The 21,803-nt window shown below is 38.9% G+C and overlaps 1 protein-coding gene across 4 annotated transcripts in view; it reads right to left on the minus strand.

The window, feature by feature from the left end:
- The window catches only part of PDS5B (PDS5 cohesin associated factor B), a 100,472-nt gene that overhangs the window by 54,645 nt on the left and 24,024 nt on the right, over nucleotides 1-21,803 (minus strand). For all 4 annotated transcript variants that reach the window (XM_048942748.1, XM_048942755.1, XM_048942744.1 and 1 more), the window contains exons 3-8: nucleotides 21,411-21,614; nucleotides 16,880-16,966; nucleotides 16,696-16,793; nucleotides 15,515-15,641; nucleotides 7,840-7,920; nucleotides 5,890-6,030 (exon numbers count right to left, since the gene is read on the minus strand). In XM_048942748.1, the coding sequence (XP_048798705.1) occupies nucleotides 5,890-6,030; nucleotides 7,840-7,920; nucleotides 15,515-15,641; nucleotides 16,696-16,793; nucleotides 16,880-16,966; nucleotides 21,411-21,614 (738 nt within the window). The remainder of the gene's footprint in view (nucleotides 1-5,889; nucleotides 6,031-7,839; nucleotides 7,921-15,514; nucleotides 15,642-16,695; nucleotides 16,794-16,879; nucleotides 16,967-21,410; nucleotides 21,615-21,803) is intronic.

Consider the following 21,803-nt stretch of genomic DNA (forward strand, 5'->3'; position numbering starts at 1 on the left):
CTGTATCAACGGATCTCTAAACACACCACTTTTTAATGCCAAAATCAGGCATTAATTACTGATCCTCACTATAGAGAGAGGTAAGTTAGATGAATTTCAATGAGTTTCCTCCTGTCGGTCCCCCAGTTCCCTCTCCAGAATAAGGTTAAAGAAATAAAATTAATCACAAACAAGAGGCAACCATGATTTTTGACACCAGGCTCCAAGTGTTAGAAGTCAGCAATACTCCTTTCCTGTTCAAACAGGAAAGCCATGGGAAACCTTTGCTAGCAACAGCCTGACAAAGGGGATCCTACAACCTTTCCTCAGCCAGAGGGTAGTAACTTGATGGAGACAGAGGTGAATGGATACAAATCTACTCAGGGCTCCTTCTCATTTATTTTGGCTTCCCACATGCCCTTATGCAGCAGATGTGAGACTCTGGAACTGGAAGAACAGGAATGATGAGGTGGATGGTCCATCTAAGCTGGAGGAGCCACCAAGGTCAGGCCAGCCCATCCTCCACACCATGATCATCTCAATGAAGAAAAACATTGGGCCAATTCACCCAAAATTCCACCCACCCTCATTCTACACAGGGACGGAAAGGGGAGAAAGTGGAAGCTGAGAAGACTTGGAATTGAGACAGTGATAGTTTATTAAGGAGAGAAGATGTGTGCACAAGTATCAACACAAGCCATTCTATGATTCTATGAAAGGAGAGGAATTTATGCACTACTTCCCACAGGCAGGCAAATGTCCTGCCCACTCCTGGACAGTAGAGTCTCAGCATGCATGTTTTTTCTTTTAGGAGATATTACAATCACAATAGTTCTCCCTTCCTTCTCCTTTCCTGAGCTTTCGTTGCTGAACACATCCCCTTCCCAACCTCTCGCCTCACTGCAGCCTCCGAGCTAGGAGAAGAAAAAGCCCATACCTGTGTGAACACTGTTCAGCAAAAGCCAATGCATTAGAGTATTAGCAACGATGTTTAATCCACAAAGTCCAGCACCATTAAAGCTATTGCAAAGAATATTAACTCCATCCCAGTCAGATACAAATGGGTAAATGGCTTATCTATTTTTATTTTGTACATGACATGCATGGCAATTCTCTTCAAGACTACTTAAAAGATTCTTGGGATAGATAAGACAAAAAGCAACTGAGGGAACAAAGCACACAGCTGCATGTTTCAAAGAACACTGCTTACTGCCAGGCAACCTTTCACTCTTTATTTAAGTCAACATGTATAAATCCAACAGCAATTAAGAATTACCTGTTACTGACCAAAAGACCAGTAATAGTACCAAAGATGCAAGGTGACTGAACACTAGGTGGCCACATTGTTTAGATCCAAAAATATTAAAGATGCACAGAGTTACTGGAGGACCTATGCTCTCTTGCAAGTCCAAAAATTGATCTGGTCATCAACAGGAAAGACCTTGAATTTTTCCACACTGAAAACAAACAGCCTAGAACTTCGGTCAGACCCCCAGTCTCATGAAGAAACCACGAGGATTCTTGCCACAAAGACTAACAAGGAAGTTCAGGGAGATGGAGTGCAAAATACATTGGAACCTGTCAGGTAACAAGTCACAGACACGTTGTTCACTTCCTCAAGACTCTATCAGTTGTAGAGACTGAGAACAAGGCAGTCCGATCAAGTGGCAGCGGACAGTGGTCTGTGAAGCTCACTTTGTCATTGTGATTAAACCACCACCATTTCCAAAGTATACCACAAAACTGTTAGAAGCAAAGAAATCAGACACAACAGAGAAATTCAGGTTCATGTGCAGAATTTACAACTAGAGGAAAAGTTGCTGATAGCAGGAAGAATCAGACTAGAACAACAGGATCTCTATCTCAGAGAAGCACCCAACACTAGTACTGTGAGGTTATCCAACTGTCAATAGGAAATATGCAATCAAGCCCTTAAGGAGCTAGTCAAGAGTACCTAAACCTTTCACAGTCCTCAAAGAACTGGAGAAAGTCCTTAAAATTGGAACAGTCAAGATCAACAGCATCTTGTTTTCCTCCTTCACTCTAACTAGAATATATGGAAGGGGAGACACCAGCCTTTGCCATCACAAAACAGCTGCACATTGAAAGAACTTCACAGATCTCAGTCTGCCCCTCGGACACCCCCTTCATGGAACAAGAGTCTTCAGTAGCCACAAGTCTCCTGAACTCAATCAACAGTCTCCCTGATGCATCTCAAACAGAAAGGAGGGAAAGGATGGACAAATTAGCACATATTCCTTTTCAAGCCCTCAATACCAAGCAGCAAAATAAGCATGTCATTAGAACAAAGACACACCCTTTCTAGAATTTAAGTTCTCAACACCATTACCATTCTTCCAAAGACTTGTCTTCAAATCACAACACCAGCTAAACAAGAGTAAAACCAGGACAACTTGTGATTTCCCACTTCAATCTCAAATGATATCCCAAAAGTTTAAGATTCTTTTTCCCTAAGTTGCCAGTAATCAAGTACCACAGAATCTGCCTTAGCTAAGCCCACGTAACATCATTCTTTCCTTATACAGATGACCAATTACTATTCCCAATTCATTTTAAAGACCTATGCCCTGCTGAGTTGACCTCCATTGCTCTCCAGGCTTCACGTGACAATGCCAGCACATTTCAAAAAGCAACATTTAGCATCTCTACAAAACCAGTTCTTTATCGCTCTTTGCAGGTAAAAGGAATTTTTAGACAAGTCAAAATAACTTAGAAAGAATAGTTCTTAGATAAAAAATGACAGAAACTGCAAAGACCAACAAAAATACTTCAGTTCTTTTCAATGTTTCACTGAAATGATCCACTGGCTGTGGTTTGAATTCATGCAGAGCTCATCAAGGTTGTGTCTGAAAATATTTTTTAAAGCATCTCACAGACTGGCACAGTTGGCATGTAGCTCAGATGAAGCCTACAATAGGTCTATTCCACGTGGCCAAAATGTTTTCTAGCTCGCCACTTCAGAAGTCAATTATAAAGCAAATGCACACTTTCTAAACAGAGAGCAATTACCCAATTTTTCTTTGAAAGGAACCTCTCACAGTCCCCATTTCTATTTGCTCAACACCTGAAAATAAGATCATGCTGACTTCTTCACTCCTCAAAAATTGACACTGCAAGTGCTGAGACAATCAGAGCTTTCTTTCAATCTCTTCCACTTTAAGAGTACTACAAACCTCTACCATCAGAGAAAAACTGTAACTGTCACATTGCATCATCAGCATTTGAGAATCACCCCTAGTATTTAACTTCTATTATCACATCTGTATATCCAAAAGCAGAAGCAGACCTCAGTGAACAAAAATTAGATGTTTCTGCAAAACTATGCATGACCTAAACACACTCCATTCCTGCTTCTATTTAAATACCTAGTAGAGTCCCCAGCATGCAAGCTCGTATGGGTGAGCCCCTGAACAACAAACTATGCACAAAATTCAGAAAAGCCCAAACCATCTGGACAAGCTCATAATAACATGCAAAGCTCATTGAATTTGCACTACTAAATTTAATTGGCCTTTATCCAAAAAGCACAACTCCCTTCTCCTATCAGGAGAAGTCCCCCATTAGGGACTGCCAAACATATTTCTCTCCTTTACCACCCATTTGATCCAAGGCTTCATTAAGCTAACAGAGATACTGCTGTCCAATTTCTTTCCATTCAAATCAGCACAACATTCGCTGCCTTCCACCATAAGGCTCTCGAGTTTCTACTGTAATCATACTCTCCCCAGTGTACTCATACACACTTTATTTGGACCTGAATCCAAACTGCTTGACACTAGCTGCCACTGTTTAGTATAAAGCCACAGCTGTTGTTGGAGCACAGAGTACTTACACTGTCACTTGCAAGACTGCAGAAAGAAAGAACTTGTGCTAATCTCAGACAAGCTGACTGTAGTACATTAATAGGTCAAAACATTCATCTTCAAAGTACTCTTTTAACCACAGGAAGGCCTCTTAACTCACTTAAAACAGGATTATACTACTCCATATAAAAGTTTTATGAGTTTGGAGTTTTATTTATTTTTACTATAAAAGATGTACCAAATTAGATGTGACAGCCAATAGGACAAGGCAAGCATACAACTTCATCCTTGTAATCTGAAGACACCCAGTGCAACAAAACCACTCACAGTAGCACTACCGTGCATTGCACAGAATCACCGAGGGCTCCGGAGATTAACAAGAGATCAAGGAATAAGAACAGTAACAATGTAGCTATTAAAATTTACACCTAATGGAAACATTTTAGCACTTGTAACATCCAGCGCTAAAAGCGCCAACCTCCTCACCCTTCGGGCTTCCGGCTGTAAAGAAGCTGGAGTAAGACTGAGGAGAGAGGAAGCAACAAAATAGATGTTTATTATATAAGCAACAAAATAGATGCTTATGACCTAAGAAGAATATCCTAAACAAAGAGCAGGAATGCAGACATGAAGAAATTCCTTTTAAAGGGAGATGAAGAAACCAAGGAAAGGCTGAGAAACAAAATCACCCAGCTGATCTTGGAAGAAACGAACAGACAAAGCTCCTGAAGGAATTGAAAAAATGGTTTGGCTACTAAACTTACTCAAATGGTAAAATGGGACATAAGAAGCATTGAATAGAAATAAAGGAATATGCAAGTCAATGTAAAGCGTGGCATATTAGGAGCACAAAGATGATTGAAGAAGCTACAGTTCTAAATGGACCTAAAATGGAAAGATGAATGCAATTACAGCTATGGAAAACACACACACAAAAAAAACAAAGTAGCAGCACTTAAGATGAAATCTTGTGAATAACAGCTTCAGATGCACAAACTGTGTTTTCTTTGGAACTGGAACAGTGATTGTTCTCCATCTCTAGGAACAGGCATTAAAGGCTGAAAAAGATCTGCTTTAAAGACAAATGGCAGGAAGTAAACTGAGGCCTACTTCTTTTTCCAGAAACATGAATTGAACAGGAAAGATACAACCATTAGAAACAAATCATACCACAGCGCAGCGTGTCTGCAAGGAAAGATTAGTGAAAAAATTGCAGATGTGATCAAGTTGTCATCTAATGAACTGGCTACAGGATCTTCAAATCTAGACTTTGTCTTTAATAATTAAAATACATCCAAACTTAAAAAGTTGCTCACCGCACAGCAGCCTTCAAGTTTAGTGAGGAATTAAGTTTCCAAGTTTGTAACACTAAACCCAATCAAATTCCCCATGCTCTTGCACAGGAACCTTGTGGAACAACAAAATGAATTAAAACAAAGAATAGAAGAAAGGGAGCATCAGCTGCTATACTGACTTTCTCCAAGTGATAAAGATGCACAGAAATGGCACACAGTCAAAAAGAAAAACATGAAACCAAACAAGTTTTTTTTTCAGATAGAAGAAATGAGCTTGACTAAATCAGAGGTTCATTCACTGTAGCAATGAATACAAGACTTATTTCTGTTTCCACCTGTGAAAGACCTCCTATTTGATAGGAACTGTCACTGCATCAGTTCCCATTAGCATGGGGTCCAACCTACCCCCGACCGACTTTGCTGTTCAGAACAGATGCAGATTCCCTGCACAGCTAGTAGTGCAAAATGCTTTCACCACATTGAAGTCCTTCACAATAAATACTACAGTAACCAAGGCCACAACAGACCAGATTCTCAACTAATTCACAAATAACTATTTTAACATGAAGCTGTTGCTTGAATGATACAAACATGCACACCTGTATTTTACGTTGATACACTGAAGTTAAACTACTCTCAAGTGCTTTTGTGAGTTTTAAGCAATGCAGAGATGTGTTTTACATCTAAAAACAGGCAAAAAAAAAAAAAAAAAAGACCATATCAGTACAAAAGTTGTAATAATAGTGAAAAAGCACACGTTTCAAAAAGACTGGAAGTACGAAAATGCTTACCTTAAGTTTGAATTCAAGCTGGGGTAGAACAGAAAGCAAGAGATGACTGTCAATATTGTATAACTCCAGAATCAAGTCAAACACATGCTCTGACAGGTCACTAATTGATGTCTTCCCAAGCATCAGAACCTGATTGAAGAACTAGGAAGTAAAACAGAGTGTACATCAATAACAACAGTGTGTATATATGTGTACGTGTATATACACACACACACACACAATTTTTCTAAATCTTAAGCCTGCCCACTGCTCAATTTGTACCGTAGTTTTACAGTTTAAAAGAGGGGAGGTGGGTACGAGGGTGCAGCAGAGAACAGATCAAGACTTTACAGCACATTATAGAAGATCTTGTAAATATATAATCTTGGTTTATGCTCAAAATTACACGTAAAGGAAAAAGCACAAGCAGTAATGTTTGCTTTACTACAGTAAGGCTACGAATAATTTCAGAAAGCTTTCAGCTGAACAGCAGAAAAACATTCCTATGCAATCTCCTCTGAGACAGTAAGCTTGACAAGTGGGTTTGGAGTGAGAGTTTTCACTGAAAATACTTTTTAAATCTTAGAACATACTCAATTCCCAAGCGCCACAGGTGTTAAAAGAAACCAACAAAAAGCATTCACGATTTTGCACTGTTTTCAAGCTCCTGAGGTTTTGGATAGCTTCCATCAGACTTACTACATCTTTAACTACTTAAAAAAAAGCATTATTTATTTTCCCATTGTGCAACTTAATTCAAAGAATATTTATGTATGACCTCTCCTTCCTGTCTTCACTCTCCATGCACAATGCCTACTGATGTTCTTTGCTGTTGTTTTTCTTTGTTGTTTTGTTTTTATTACATTCAACTTGGCTATACTCTTCAACCCACTAATCACTTGTCCTCCTCACTACCTTTTCTTAGATTCTGTTTCCTCCTCTTTTCCTGAGAGGGAGACACTGAAGTTCTGCTGTCTTACCTTCTCATAGCTTCTAAACAGTCTTATCTCTTCTTCAGAACAAAACAACCACCACCAAAACAAACAAGCAAACAAAACAAACAAACAAAAACAAATCCATGCTTTGCTGCAAGCACAGTAAGAACGTATAAGCACATTTGCTGGTGAAGAGTCCAGAACACAACTTCCAGGGAACTCGAGGGAATGGGATTGTTTAGTCCAGAGAAGAGGAGGCCCAAGGGATACTTTATCACTCCACAACTCCCTAAAAGGAGGTTGTAGTGAGGCATGAGGTTTGGTCTCTTCTCCCAGGTAACAGCAGTAGGAGAAGAGGTAATAGCCCTTAGTTAGGCTCTGGCTGGATATTAGGAAAAACTTCTCAGAAAGACTGGCAATGCACTGTAACAGGCTGCCAAGGGAGGTGATTGATTCTGGAGGTATTTGAGAAACAAGGCATGCTGGGGATGGGCAGATGGTTGGACCAGAGGATCTCAGTCTTGTCCAGATATAACGATTCTATGACTCTACTGTGTCTTCTGATTGGGTTAAGAATTAAAAGCAAGGTCCCTTAAGACAGCAGAAAGCGACTATTCACTCCATTTTAGAAAACAAAATTGTTAAGGACTTACTAGTTTCTATATGGTAAAGAAACAGAGTCAAAGGGAGAGTATTTAAATAATTTAACAATTATCTCAAAGAACAATTGTGAGTTTCTGAAATCACACTGTTTTTCACACAGAGGGTGGTGACGCACTGGAACAGGTTGCCCAAGGAGGCTGTGGATGCCCCATCCCTGGAGGCATTCAAGGCCAGGCTGGATGTGGCTCTGAGCAGCCTGGTCTGCTGGTTGGTGACCCTGCACATAGCAGGGGGGTTGAAACTAGATGATCATTGTGGCTCTTTTCAACCCAGGCCATTCTATGACTCTGTGACTTTTGGCAATTCATCCTTTTCATAACACAGCTTACTATTGGAAAATCTATTTCCTTATTTGTTTGCAGTCTTCACTTACATTTGTAATGTATGGTTCAATTGCTTGTGCTGTCCTCTTAAGCAAAGCCTTTGCCAAGTCATAGGCTTGTTTGTTTAAATTCTGAAAAATAAAAACAAAAATTTTAAGTATATGAATTAGACTTAAAAAACAAACAGAAAATTTTAGATTTAGCATACATCAATGAACGTTTTAAAGAAACAGCATCTTTTTAATACTCTTCGGCATAAAGATAATACAGTCAAACCAAAACAAGTCCAAATAAAGCTTAGAAAACTTCTCCTAAATCAGAGCTTACTTTTCAGTTGCTCCTTCTAAGCCTGAATGCTCAACAATGTCAGTTCCTGCATTTTACTGTTGCTCAGCTTTGCCAAAAATTAGAAAAGCAATACAAAGTAACTTCAAGGCATTTACAGGCAACACTGATGCAAGACTCTCCACAAGAATGTAACATAAAGCAGAATCCTGCCCTTGAATCAAGTAGCCGCCTATCGATTAACATCACAGTCTCTTTAAAGTACCTCCCAGAGAGGTTTGGTATTTTGGCCTTCAACTTTAACCTATGAGTGTAAAGATGACAAGCTAACAAAAAATTAACAAACTAATAAACAGAAACAAAAGCTCACACTATTCCTTCTCCTCCATTCCTTTAATTAAGCTATTGCTCTGCCATCATTTCCTCCCTGGCCCACCACACACCATGCACATTTGCTGAGTCCTTTCTCCAATTTTTATATCACAATTATTTTCAAAACATTTTCAGAACAAAATGCAACCCAATTCTTGTGTCACCCACTGCGAACTTCACTGACACACTACAGTACTCGATACCAAAAACTATATATAAATGCTTAATAGTTACAAGTCTAAAAATACAACCCTTTCAATTTTGATGTTTCTGCAAATAAAAATAAAAAACACTATAGTTTATTCACTAGAAAACAGTTTAAGAGGGTAATTTTGTTACAGAGCTCATCTATAAGGAAGTAAACTTTATTTTAGCATGATGAACAGCAAACAAGATGCACTGCCACACTCAGACATATGCAGGTAATGCATACGTGCAGTGCTGTGTAGCTATCTAAATGAAAAAGATTTCACAAAGAAATCGAGAGTATTAGGCCTGCAATTGAAAAAGCTGTACAGAAATGCAGGCTTCCAGACAGCAGTGGGAAGAGATTAACATTTCCTGTTAAAGTAAAACAACAGAAGCCTTGATTTGCCTCATGACAGCTAAGTCGAGTGACTGAAGTCAGAAGACAAGGAAGATCATGTCTGAAGCATTTACTTTACTCAGATCCAACAGGAAAGGTGAACAAAATTGCCACTACTAGAAAGATACTAGAATTCTTACAGAAAATGCTAACAACAGGAATCACCAAAGCCCAGCCTGCAGTGAATCCTGCCTCCTTGTGAATATCAGTGAGAAATAAAACACCCACACTACTTCCTCACTTTTGCAGAAACAGATCAGCTACAGGAAGACTGAAACATTGCTATCACATCACACCAGGAACAGAAGAGATATGAAATTAAAGCCATGCTGCAACAGAAGCAGTTCAGCAATCAAGTGTTCTTTGCTATTAATATTTTTGTGATTCTATAAAGTGACTTACCATTAGAGGTGTATTTTCAGGAATAGCAGTTATAAAGTAACTAAAGAAAAGCCAAAGCTTATTGGTGAAGTTACTGCAGTTTAAGTCTCTTCTTTGAGATGTGCTGAAAACATTCTAAGATGATCAGGACTCTCAGCAAAACGAAGCTGATGTTCTAACATTGGCCTCAAAATGAGATCTCTCAGAGGTTGCCAGACATTGAAAATGAAAGGCTTCATTTCAGTCTTTTTTATTTGCAATTTAAAATTTTGAGTACTTCTCTTCCTGAAGAAAAATAATCATTCCTAGTTTTTATCCTTGCAGTATTTCCCCATAGAGGAACGAAAAGGGGACAGAAGAGTCAACACCGGCAGTCTCTTTACAAAATTTGTCACTATTCCAAATGCCAGAAAAAAGGAGGTTCTAATATGAAAAAAATAAGAAAGTACTCCCACCTGCAGTATCTGCTTTTTTCTATTTTATCAGAATTGTGACTCTTCAGGAAATAAAACACATACACAGCCACAGTAAGAACTGTGTACCACTGGCAGTTACTGCTCCAATCCTTCTTGACTGCCACAGTTCACCACACCAAAGCCAAGACAGCAGCTTTCACCTGGGCAAGGGTGAACACTGTATCTTGAGCAGGATCTCATCTACATGCAAAACAGGTTCTGAACTGTAGACTTAGCACAGCAAAGTTTCAAGAGGCAGACCTGTTTTGATTTACACTAATGACATTTTCCACTTGCATCTTTCACACAGCAGCTGATATTATGGAAGCTGCCATTTGCACAACTACTAATAACCAAAATTCTAAAAATTTAACAGAAGTTCTTGCAAGCAGCTGTAGGAAAGGAAGTCTAAAAGAACATAGATCTTTCATAACTAAGCCATTAAACACCAGACAAAATATCTCCCAGTATGATAATGTTTGCTGGGATAAGGGCTAGAAGCAACAGTTTCCAACCCTGAGTAAATTACTCACATTACACTCCATTCTATCTTAAAAAACAAAGAAATAAAGCTGCCAACAAGCAAAGGAAAGTTCTTTGCTGAAGAACTACCTTTTTCCTTCAAGCCTCGTGAACTTAATTCTGCTGATAGCCAGAGTCCTCCAATGTCCAAAAGCTGTATTTTTTGAAAATAAATGACAAAATGGGATGAGGTTCAACAAGGCCAAGTGCCGGCTCCTGCACTTTGGCCACAACAACCCCATGCAGCGTTATAGGCTTGGAGATGAGTGGCTGGATGAGTGCGAAGAGGAAAGGGACCTGGGGGTGCTGGTTGATGCTCGGCTGAACATGAGCTGACAGTGTGCTCAGCTGGCCAAGAGGGCCAATGGCATCCTGGCCTGCATTAGAAACAGTGTGGCCAGCAGGAGCAGGGAGGTGATCATTCCCCTGTACTCAGCTCTGATGAGGCGGCACCTCAAGCTTTGTGTTCAGTTTTGGGCCTCTCACTACAAAAAAAGACATTGAGGCTCTGGAACGTGCCCAGAGAAGGGCAACAAAGCTGTGAGGGGTCTGGAGCACAAGTCTTATGAGGAGTGGCTGAGGGAGCTGGGATTGTTCAGTCTGGAGAAGAGGAGGCTCAGGGCAGACACTGCACTCTACAACCTCCAGAAGGGAGGCTGTGATGAGGAGTGGTTTGGGTTTAGGTTAGAAATAAGAACTTCTTCTCCCAAAGAGTGGTCAGGCACTGGAATGGCTACCCAGGGAGCATTCCAGGACAGTTGCTGTCCCTGGCAGTGTTCAAGAGGCATCTGGATGAAGAGCTGCAAGATGTGGTTTAGAGGTTTGTGGTAGCAATGGTGATGGGAGGATGGTTGGACATGATGACCTTGCAGGTCATTTCCAACCTTGTGATTCTATGATCCTATAAAATTGTCTTAAAAGCACAGGAAAAAGTGCTCACCTCCCTTTTACAGCTTCAGGACAGAAGCAAAACTAGGAAAGCAGGATTGCCCCAGTTGAAATTAAAACATGAGCAAACCAGGCCAAAACAAAATTGATTGGAAGATGTTCAAGAAGCCTATCTTGTTGTCTAATTTAATAGCCAAATTTAATAGCCATGAAGGTACTTCAATCTTCTCATGAGGGTTTAACCTTCTCACAAAAGAGAAACACCATAAGGTAAAATCTGACTTTAATTCCTTCTTTTCCTTACCTTAAGTTCTCGTATGGCATCAGTATCTTCCACAAGTGTAATACTCAAGTTTTGTCATGCCATTTTTTATACCTGTTCTCCTCCAGAATGCCTGAGTAACTTGTGCCACAGACAAAAGACAGCAGGCTCTCCCACAGCATGGCAGGGACATTTCTGTGGTTATACAGGCAAGGCTCTCCAAGACAGTTTGCCAAAAACCAGTCATGTAGATACAATGGGTTTGGCAGAGGCAGAAATACAGACCTACTGATTTTTTTTCCCCAGTCACTTTTTCCAGTTGTCTCATCAAGTCCAATTTAACGCAGCTCAAAGCAATTAAGAATGAAAATAATTTGTACTCATATTTTAAAAGGAGAAAACAAGTGCAGGGAGCTCATCTTTTTCTTCAAAAAGGAAGTGCAGCTGGCATCAATCTAATCCTTACTTTTTACATCTAAATTTCATTCCTAGAGTTAAGGCCGTATCTCTAGAGCAAATATTCCTAAAGAAATACATTTTTTTTAAGTTTTTTTTTTTTTTAAAGTTGAAAAGGGTATTCAATTTTATTCCCACTAACCAAGGACACAGCAGGGGAAGTTGCATCCAAGAGCACTTTGCAAAGCAAATTTAAATGGATCCTCTAGATCTTGTGAGGGAGAAGGAGGAGACAGGTTTTTAAGGGTGGCTGACAATACAGAAAAAGCAGCTGAGGTGTTGCCAAGATAGATAGTACTAATTATTAAGCAAGTTTCTAATAGAGACAGTTAGGAATTTAATTGTCAATATCACTTTTCTGAGAAGATAAGCACGTTCATCATGTCAGATGTGCAGTGTGGGATTCCCTGTAGCACTCCTGAGGCTGAAAATGGAACACTGTTAAACACTCCAGGAAATGAAGTACAATTTGCCTGCTAACACTGCACAAACACAGAACTGTTTACAGGTGCTAATATAAAGACTTTATAATCTGAAAGGGGCAATTAAAAAACTATTAATTTGTCTTGCATTTTTATATTGACTACTTCTCCCTTGGTTCCAATATTTTCTGGGTTTAGTTCACTATTTACTTCATTGCCTTTTAATGTAATCCTATCAAAAGATTTCAATGGAATCTGTAGAAAGAAAGAAGAGCCAAACCAGAAAAAGATGGTTGAACAGCAAAGAAATTCAGAGCCGGGCAACAGTCCAAGAAATTGTGTTGTTTTATTATCTGATATTTGCTCAAGTCAGATGGAACATCTGAGACTACTTCAGTGATTACTAATTATGGCAGAGAGACATTTGATAACATGTCCCATTCTCAATACGCATTCCTCTGCCTGAATTTTGCAGTCATCCTGCTAGCACCACTGTTTATTACTTGCTACACAGATCTATGGCTTGTATTCAGCACTTCTCTTAGGAAGAAAAAAGCAGCACTGACCTTGATTTTTTTAAGTACCAGTAAGGGAAGTAACCGTTAGTAAATTAGAAATTTAATTAAAAACATTCAGGTAATTTTAGAATCAAAACCCAGCCACTGGACCTTAGCATCCAGGGTTCATAACTACAGAAACTGCGTGAACTTTCTCTTCCCAAAAGACACAGAAGGCTCCTTTGATAAAATACATAGATCAAGCTCCTTACATTTTCAACTTAGTGCTACCCAGTGGAACTGCTCATACACCTGCAGTCATACTACCAATACCATTATTTTTCCACAGTACAATCACTCAATTCACCCCACAGCCCCTCACGTGTACAACCATCCTCCTGGCTGTGTTGAAAATACAGTTTGCCCACGTCACAGAATCACCTGGGTTGGAAGGGACCTCAAGGATCATGTAGTTCCAACCCCCCTGCCTGGCAGGGCCACCAAACATACACATTCAGATCAGGTTGCCCAGGACCCCGTCCAACCTGGCCTTAAACACGTCCAAGGACGGGGCATCCACAACCTCCCTGGGCAGCCCGTTCCAGGGCCTAACCACTCTCCTTGTAAAGAACTTCCCCCTAACATCCAACCTAAATCTTCCCTCCTTCAATTTGGATCCATTTCCCCTAGTCCTGCTGTTGTCAGCCCTTTTGAAGAGTTTACTCCCCTCCTGGGTGTAGGTTCCCTTCAGGTATTGATAGCTGCCTTACACCCAACAATTCCTCATCCAATCGTTTTCAAATCTGAGGTAGTAACAACTCTATGCTTCACTCACTCCATCAAAATTATTCTTTTGGTTCCCAGGGAATCTGACCAGACAAGGATTTACTATTTACCATCACAGCAACACTTCCCATTGTGTCATTTTCAGTGGGCAATCTGGTTTTTGGACTTCCCCCCTCCTATAACCCATGCAGCCCAGAAGACAGATCAGTCAAAACTCTTGCCTTTGGCAGGCCTGAAACCTAATCCCTCTGATGTTTCATTAGTGGATTCTCACAATGAATTCATTACACACTTGCACCTCACCACTTTCTGCAGCCACTACACAAACTCTAAAATCTTACAATGTTATACACAGAAATAGAGATGAAACAAAAATACAAGAAACTTCTTTCCATTAACATGAAAAAGGTTAAAAAAACTTAAGCAATCAGAACACAAACTAGAGTTACAAAACTGCTTCAGTTAAAAAGCAACCCATGAACAAGTACCCCATCCCAGCAGCCAGAGTTTTAATCAGAGGTAAGAGAAAATACAGAACTCCAATTGCCTTTCCTATTAAAACATTCCCAGTCCATAACTTTAAATCCACTAGGAAACAAAACTGTTTCAATGCTGGAGCCAAACAAACAGCATACAAATTACTCAAAAATCTTGATAATAAACTTGAATCGTAAGCACAGTGCAGTCAAATCATTTCAACACACATCACACCATGAAACAAATAGCAAATGTCTAACAACTGAAACAATGCAAATTGAAATACTTTGCACACTCCTGCTTTTGTTTCTTGTATTCCAAGGTTTTATTTTGTGAATCTGAGTTTTAGCCACACAATTTTCATTTCTGGCACAAATGTACTCCCTGGAAGACACAACTAGAAAACTTCTCCAGTTGAAACAAAACCCAAGATTATCCTAAATGGTCTTTCATTGTCAACAGAAAAATCAATCATGTGCTGCACAAAACATTGAGCATCTTACAAAAAGCTTATTCAGATTCTCCAGATACATCAACATCCCCCAGTTCACATGCACTCAACTCACTCAACTCTAACGCTTTTTAGAAGTAACAATTAAAACAAAACGAGCATCTTCACTGAATTCACTTTTCAGGAAAAAAATAAGCTGTCAGGTGATACTATTCCGAAAACTATCCCAAATCCTGCTAAGTACACAATTCCTACATAATTTCCCAGAAGTTCTCAGAGTCTTACAAGTTTTCTTGACTGTATCCCAACAGATTTCAGTAAGACCTGGCTAGTTTTCAGAATAAAAGGTCTGTTAAAGGTCTACAGTTAATTGCTTCTCACAGTTAACTGTACAATTTATTTTTAATCATTTTTTATTTGAAAACCAACCACCACTACTCATTAAGGTAAGACAGCCACTGTTTCTGAACACAATTATTTCTATGACTGTGTAAAAAACATGCCAATATGCTTCTAATGACCCCCCTGCTCAAGACAGCACAATGTTTTGAATGGCTGATACAGCATTACACTAATTAAAAGCTTTCCAAAGGACACATGTTCCTTCCATACAAATGTCTGGCAGCACTGGCCATGTATCATAAGCTATGCATAAATTCATATGACATTAAAGCTTTAAAATGACTTTAACTGCTATTACTTTGGCTTATGCCACATGAGTCAAAGCAATAAAGTGATATTAAATTTTATACTTATTAAAATTGGTCAACAAAAAGATTATATCAAATAATAGGAACATACTTGCTATAGCTATTCTATCAGCAAAATCTAAATATCTGAATATAAGACAAATCTTAAGAACGATTACAAAACAGTAACTCTTACCTTATGTGCTGGCACTAGATTAACTAACACTGTATCCAACAGCTCCTGTGACACAGTATCTCCCTCACAAATGATAGAGCTCATTAGATCAACCATGTGCATATGTACTTTTTGGTTATGTCCATTGCTGAAATCAAAAACAAGAATGCTCAGTGTACTACCCACATAAAGGACAAAGTTTTAATCAGAATATTCTCCAAGATGATACCAAAAGAAAACAACCCATGGAATACCAATAACAATAATCAAATTACAAGTTTCTTTAGAACTACTGAAGTTTCTGGACCGCATGTAGTACTTCTCATAGGGTTCATTCATTCTCAAATCTCACGCCCTCGTTTATAACTGTACTAGAAAGGACTGTATCAGTCCCTACCACAGGAATGAGACAGAATACTACGAAGTTTTTCTCCTCTACTCAACACAGTTGAGTTCACATCTGGAGCACTGTGTCCAGTGCTGAGACATAGATACACTGGAGTCAGTCCAACAAAGGGCAAGAAACACAATTTCAGACTGGAACAGCTTCATGAAAGAAGCAGTTGAGAGAGATGGCTTTTTTTTTTTCAGCCTCAAGAAGCAAGTGATTTAGGAAGTAAAGATGTCAAAACCAGACTCACCTCAGTAATGTCCAGTGACAGGACAAAAAGCAATGGGAATGAGTTGAATGCTATTTAAATGGTAACACCACTTAAACACACGATATTTTATTAATTTCCTGGTAGTGTGAATGAACACTATTAACAGCTTGCACCAAGAGGCCACTGACCCTCCATCTTTGAAGACAAGCTGGGCTAGCTGACCCTGCTGAGCAGGGAGGGGTGGACTAGATGATTTCCAATTGTTCCTTCCAGTGTCCACTATCCTGTGTGCCACATTTTTACAGCAAGAATCCTCCAGTTCTCTTAGAACTGTATATTGTGTCATTCACCTTCAGTTTCAAGAAAAGGGTCAAATAAATGCAGTAAGAGAAAATGAATGCAACTTTCTCAGAAGAAAAGAATTTGCTGTGTATCTTGTTTAATTAAAGCATGTGAACTGACACCTACTTCTAGTTAAACTGAATTGGAGGGGGTTATAAAAATTAAGCTTGTGAATGCTTAAAGCCTAACAACAGGTTGAACATCTAAGTTGGAAACGACTTCTCAATCATGCAATAACATATCTGTGACAATACTTACTTTATTACTGAAAACAGTGTCCTGTACAGCTGTGTGAAAATCTCATTGCTGTCTTCTAACTCAAAACATATGTTATAAGACTTCACCCAAGCAATGTTCTAAGTTGAAAAGGGAAAAAATAAAGCAGTTAATAGATGGAGTTTAAAAATAGCATTTAAACTTCATATTAAGTTATCAAGCTTACCTCAAGTAAATAAAAATATCGATTGAACTGGGGGCTTTTTGTATCTTCTAAACCTTTAAGTTGCCTTGTTATGAACATAAATATATCCTGAAAAGAAAAGAAGTTACATTTAATCAAATGACACTTAAAACTATAATAAACTACCTTTTGAAGTTATTAATACTATTCTTCAGTAAAAAATACATAGTAACAACAGAGCCACTATTTTACTGTCCTAAAAGAATGAGATCTACAAAACATCTCAAGGAGTCATCTTAAAATGCTTCAAACTTTTTACAAAAAGAATTGAGAAGTTTTATTTTTCTGAGGAAGCAAAAGGATTTTCTTTTCCAAATGAAAACAGACAATTTGGTAAGTAAAGCTGCAGTTGGCTCACATGCCATAGAAGACAATGTTATGCACAAGGACAATGAATTCTAAATTTGTACCTTATGCTGCAATGAGTTTGAACAGGAGAAAAGAAGAAATAAAGCAGTAGCCAACTGGAGCTTTCCTAAGAGCACTACAATACATTTATACCACAGCATTCGTGCATTTTTCCACCACAGTGCTACTGACAGACCACATCTCTCATAAAAGACCTTCAAAAACAAAGTTTCTCCTGCTTTCTGTATTTATTTTCAGCACAGAAAACGTCAAAAAACATCTCTCAAAATAAATCCAGGCAGGTTGTAAGGAACAAGCAATCAATTATGAACAAAACAGAAACAGAGGAAGGTCCTCTGCTTAAACTCATCCTTTTAATCTACTTTTTATATTTGAATAAGGAATAGCTAGAAATTCCTAGCTACTATTTTAAATCAAAAGACTGAGAAGTACACATCATCATCATCATCATCTAGCAACAGTGTTCACAGCCCCAAGCATATTCCTAATAATTTGGGTACAATTTAATTATAAAGTGTATAAACTTGCCATTATAAATACATGAAAGCCTCACAGTTCACCATGAAAAGTTCCCTTAGAAGAAAGGAATTGTGATCTATAAGCAATTTTCACATTAAGTTGCCTAAATACACAAGAAAAGCTCACGAGCCTCTCCCACACACTTAATATTAGAAAGCTTTTCTGTTACGTTTTCAAATGACCATTCCACCTTGCCCCCCAACCAAGAATGATGAGATGGAGTGGAGATGAGAATATAGTTCCATTTTTAAGGCTACAAGCACAAAATCCAGCCTTAATAGATAAGCCAAGCATTTACTGCTCTAGGTAATAAACAGGAATTAGAATTCACATCAGCACCACTTGGTTAAATAATAATAATAATAATAATAATAATAGTAATTCTAAAAGTACAAGAAGCACATGGCTCAAAGACGCAGCTTTGTGGAATTCAAGAAGACTTTAGCTTTGATGTGTTAACTAGGGATGATCAGAGGAGTTGCCATTTGGTTCACGCTTCAGATCAGTTACAGAGCACACGAATCACTCTGTGGTTGAAATTAAACCAGAACACGCAGTTCAAAGGGTGCACCTTGTGGACTCCTACCACTAAAAAGCATTCAGTCCATAGACAAAGAACAGCCTGAAGGACTCCCCCTCAAAGGCAGTGCCTGAAGCACTACTAGGCCAGTAGCCCACGGGCAATGAGCTCTGTTATCTAAAGAACTGACAGGCCAGAAGGCACTGGGCAGCCTGGCAGCCACACAAACTGAATCTCAAGGAAGGTTAGAATTCAACCAAACAAGAGAAGGAGCATCTAGGAGAATGCCAAATATAAGAACTACTTCATTTTAGAGATCATGCTTTATGTACAACGATTCTTTTTTTTTTTTAAAGCGTTACTTGTAAAAGTTGTGTTAATTTAGCAAAGAATCTGTATTTTTAATCCTGCAGCTCAGTATGCAGCATTCAACAAATCGCAGACTGCAATGAGATCAAAGCTAGTTTTCCTGGTTTTGTTTGCACTGTATATGAATATATACACTAATGAATACTGTGCAGTAGGTCTAACATCTGAATGCTTCACAAATAATAAAGTCTGAAAAAACTAACACATGTATTCCTTTCTCCTCCCTCAATTCCTGTTTTAAAAGGCAAAATAAATTGAAATAGAAGTGCCAATTTTAAGTACCCGTTGTGTCGTGACCCAAAGCTTTTTCTTTTTCTGAGCACAGAGTACAGTATTTGAACACATTTGTACACACAAAGCACAGGATAAATCGACTTTGGCTGCAGCTCAGAAATCACAACACTTCCACAAATTCGTCACTACTCCTCCGCATGGTAAAGCAGGCACACATCACAACCCCAACTTCACAACCACAAGTGTGCATGCTTCAACTTTAGGAAGAGTATCAGATGTTTTCTGTGGATTGTTGTCTTGATACAAATTAACCACACAAAGGCTTCAGCGCGCATCAGAGCCATAGCCTGCAAAACAGAATACATTCAGATGCTGGACGTTCTGCTGCTATATACACCCTCACCTATTTCCATTTTAGCTGTGTCAAGCACACCATCCCTAAGCCTAAGCAGTTCCCTTTGACACAAACCAGCGATTACAATGCCTCCACCCCGGAAAATTAGAACTGGGCTCCAGGCTTTCCCCAGCCTTCACTTAAAAGTTTTCATATCCCGGAGGAGCAGCCCTACTCCAGTTCTGCTTTTACCCAGTTCATGGCATTTTCCATCTCTATTGTTAAAGACCTTTCACCACTCATTGAGGCATTAAAGATTTATGCTGAGGATAAACATAAGAGAGGGGGACCACAAATCCTGACCCCTTTTCTGTGGAGCTTACACATTGTGCAAATGAGATAAAGAGACGTATGAAGTCAGAATAAAAAGTTCAGATTGATGTTTTCCCCTCTCCAAAAATTAACCATTTCAGCACTTCCCTTTTTCCATCTTCAACTTGGATGCTATACCTACAAAAGAAGATTCTGAAAGCTGCACTATAGGCATGATGTTAAACACTAGATAAAAATAGTGCCAAGATAAAACCCAAGAGGAAGCGTTCTTCCTCTTACCTCTTTGTCTTAAGGTGGAGGGAACTCTTCAACATATGTATCAGAGCTTGTCCTGCAACCACAAAAGCTGTGTTCAGCGGAAACTGGGGTTTGCAATAATCTACCTCAATAGTCCCAGGCAAAGGTCTGCCGTTTGCCCTGTCTTTATTTCTCAAAACACATTTAGAAATGTGTATCAGGAGCCTGAGTTCTAAAATCTACACAGATTACAGAACAGGATGCTGACAGAGGAAGCCTGTAGTCTGTTCAGAGATCTAAGTACTAGTAGCATGATTACACTGTAAATAAAAGATCAGTAATGTAAATTTCCCAATAATAAAATGTAAATCATCATAGTACTTGACAGATGAAATTCTGTATAGAGGGTTAGTATCATTTGTTAGCCAAACTCTGAAGGGAAAAAAAAAAAGACCAACAAGCAAGCAAAGGAAAACACACTACTCAAAACTGAACTGAACGTCTGGGAAACTTAACATCAAAGTCCAGTAGAGAAAGCTCGTTTGTCTGAAGCTGGAGATGAAGTAATCAATAAAAGAGGTAACTTGAGGAAGTATGAGCAGAGGCACAACAATTCAGAAAAATACAGCTTGTAAAAATCCCCAGGTTTCTCTCCAGCACGTCAGGTAAGAAAGCATCAATTTCAATTGCAACTGTAGTGTTGACCTTGCTTAAGCAGCACTTTCAACATAAGCACTAGACCAGAAACGGAGTGATTTCTCCCACTGTAACAGGCACACCTGTCACCCCAACAGTTCTTTTATCCTACCATGGAGGGGGAATGTGTCTGTACTACACTCGTAAGTCAGGGAGATAAAAAGTGGAGGTTTTCAGCATTATTTTCCCCTGCAATATTTTCTGTATAAGTCATTTCATTAGTCCAGACTCAAATTGTATAAGTGAAGTGGGTTTGATTTTCTAAGCCAGAATGAAAATTAGACATCTATTAAAATAAGAGTTCAAATACAACAAAAAAAAAGCAACGTAAAATGAAAAGTCCTGAAACAAACAGGGCAGATCTGTATTGCCTTTTCAAAGTTGGCATTTCTCAATCAACCATCTCCATCTAGTGGGATCAGCAATGTTTGTAATGCCTGCATTTTCCAATTCACATCAGAAAGTTTCTCTTTAGACAGAAGTATTTTGTTTCAATAGACAGAAATCCTGTATCCATCTCTTCGTAGTCAAATTGGAAACAACAGACATGTTTTTCTGAGTGAGAGCATTAGCTATCTTGAAAGATATCACAATAAAAGCTATAGACAGAAGACTAATCCTGAAATAACAGGCCAGTACTAATGAGTCCTAAAGACAGATCAGTAAAACATCTATTTCCAATATAAATCCAAATCCCCATGAGTTATTGAAAGCTGTACTATACATCACTTTATCCAATGAGCTTCTGACCTCACAGAATATCCTTTTTCAAGGATCATGTGAAAGCCCTGGACAGCTCAGGCTGAACCAGAAATAAACAGAGCAAAAGAAGTTATAACCAAACATTAATCATTCAATTGGAAAATTAGGCATAGAAAATAAAAGAGATTAATTCTATTTACCTTTAGTTTGTCTGGTGAAGTGTATGGAGCTTCGGGGGCATAAATTCTGAAAATATCAGCAAGGCAACAGGCTACCAGCAAACGTACGTCTTTATCAGGATGCTTGAGGAAAAAATCTGAAGCAAGATGTAAAGCAAGATTTAGGTACAGCTCCTTTTCTTCTTCAGAGTCCTGGTCCATATCCATGAAAGTTTTCACAACCATCTGTAAAGAAAGTGTGAAAAGACTTCAATACACACAATGACAAAATGCACAACATCTATCAGAAGCAATGCAGCAGGAATTGTTTGAATAACAGTAGTAAACCCAGTGCCTTATTTTTCAGACTATGAGAAGTATTAGACAAATTCTCTGCCAACTATCCCAACAGACAGCCTTACAGCCTCAGGGGTG

The sequence above is a fragment of the Lagopus muta genome, chromosome 1 (assembly GCF_023343835.1).
Source record: "Lagopus muta isolate bLagMut1 chromosome 1, bLagMut1 primary, whole genome shotgun sequence".
NCBI classification, from domain to species: domain Eukaryota; kingdom Metazoa; phylum Chordata; class Aves; order Galliformes; family Phasianidae; genus Lagopus; species Lagopus muta.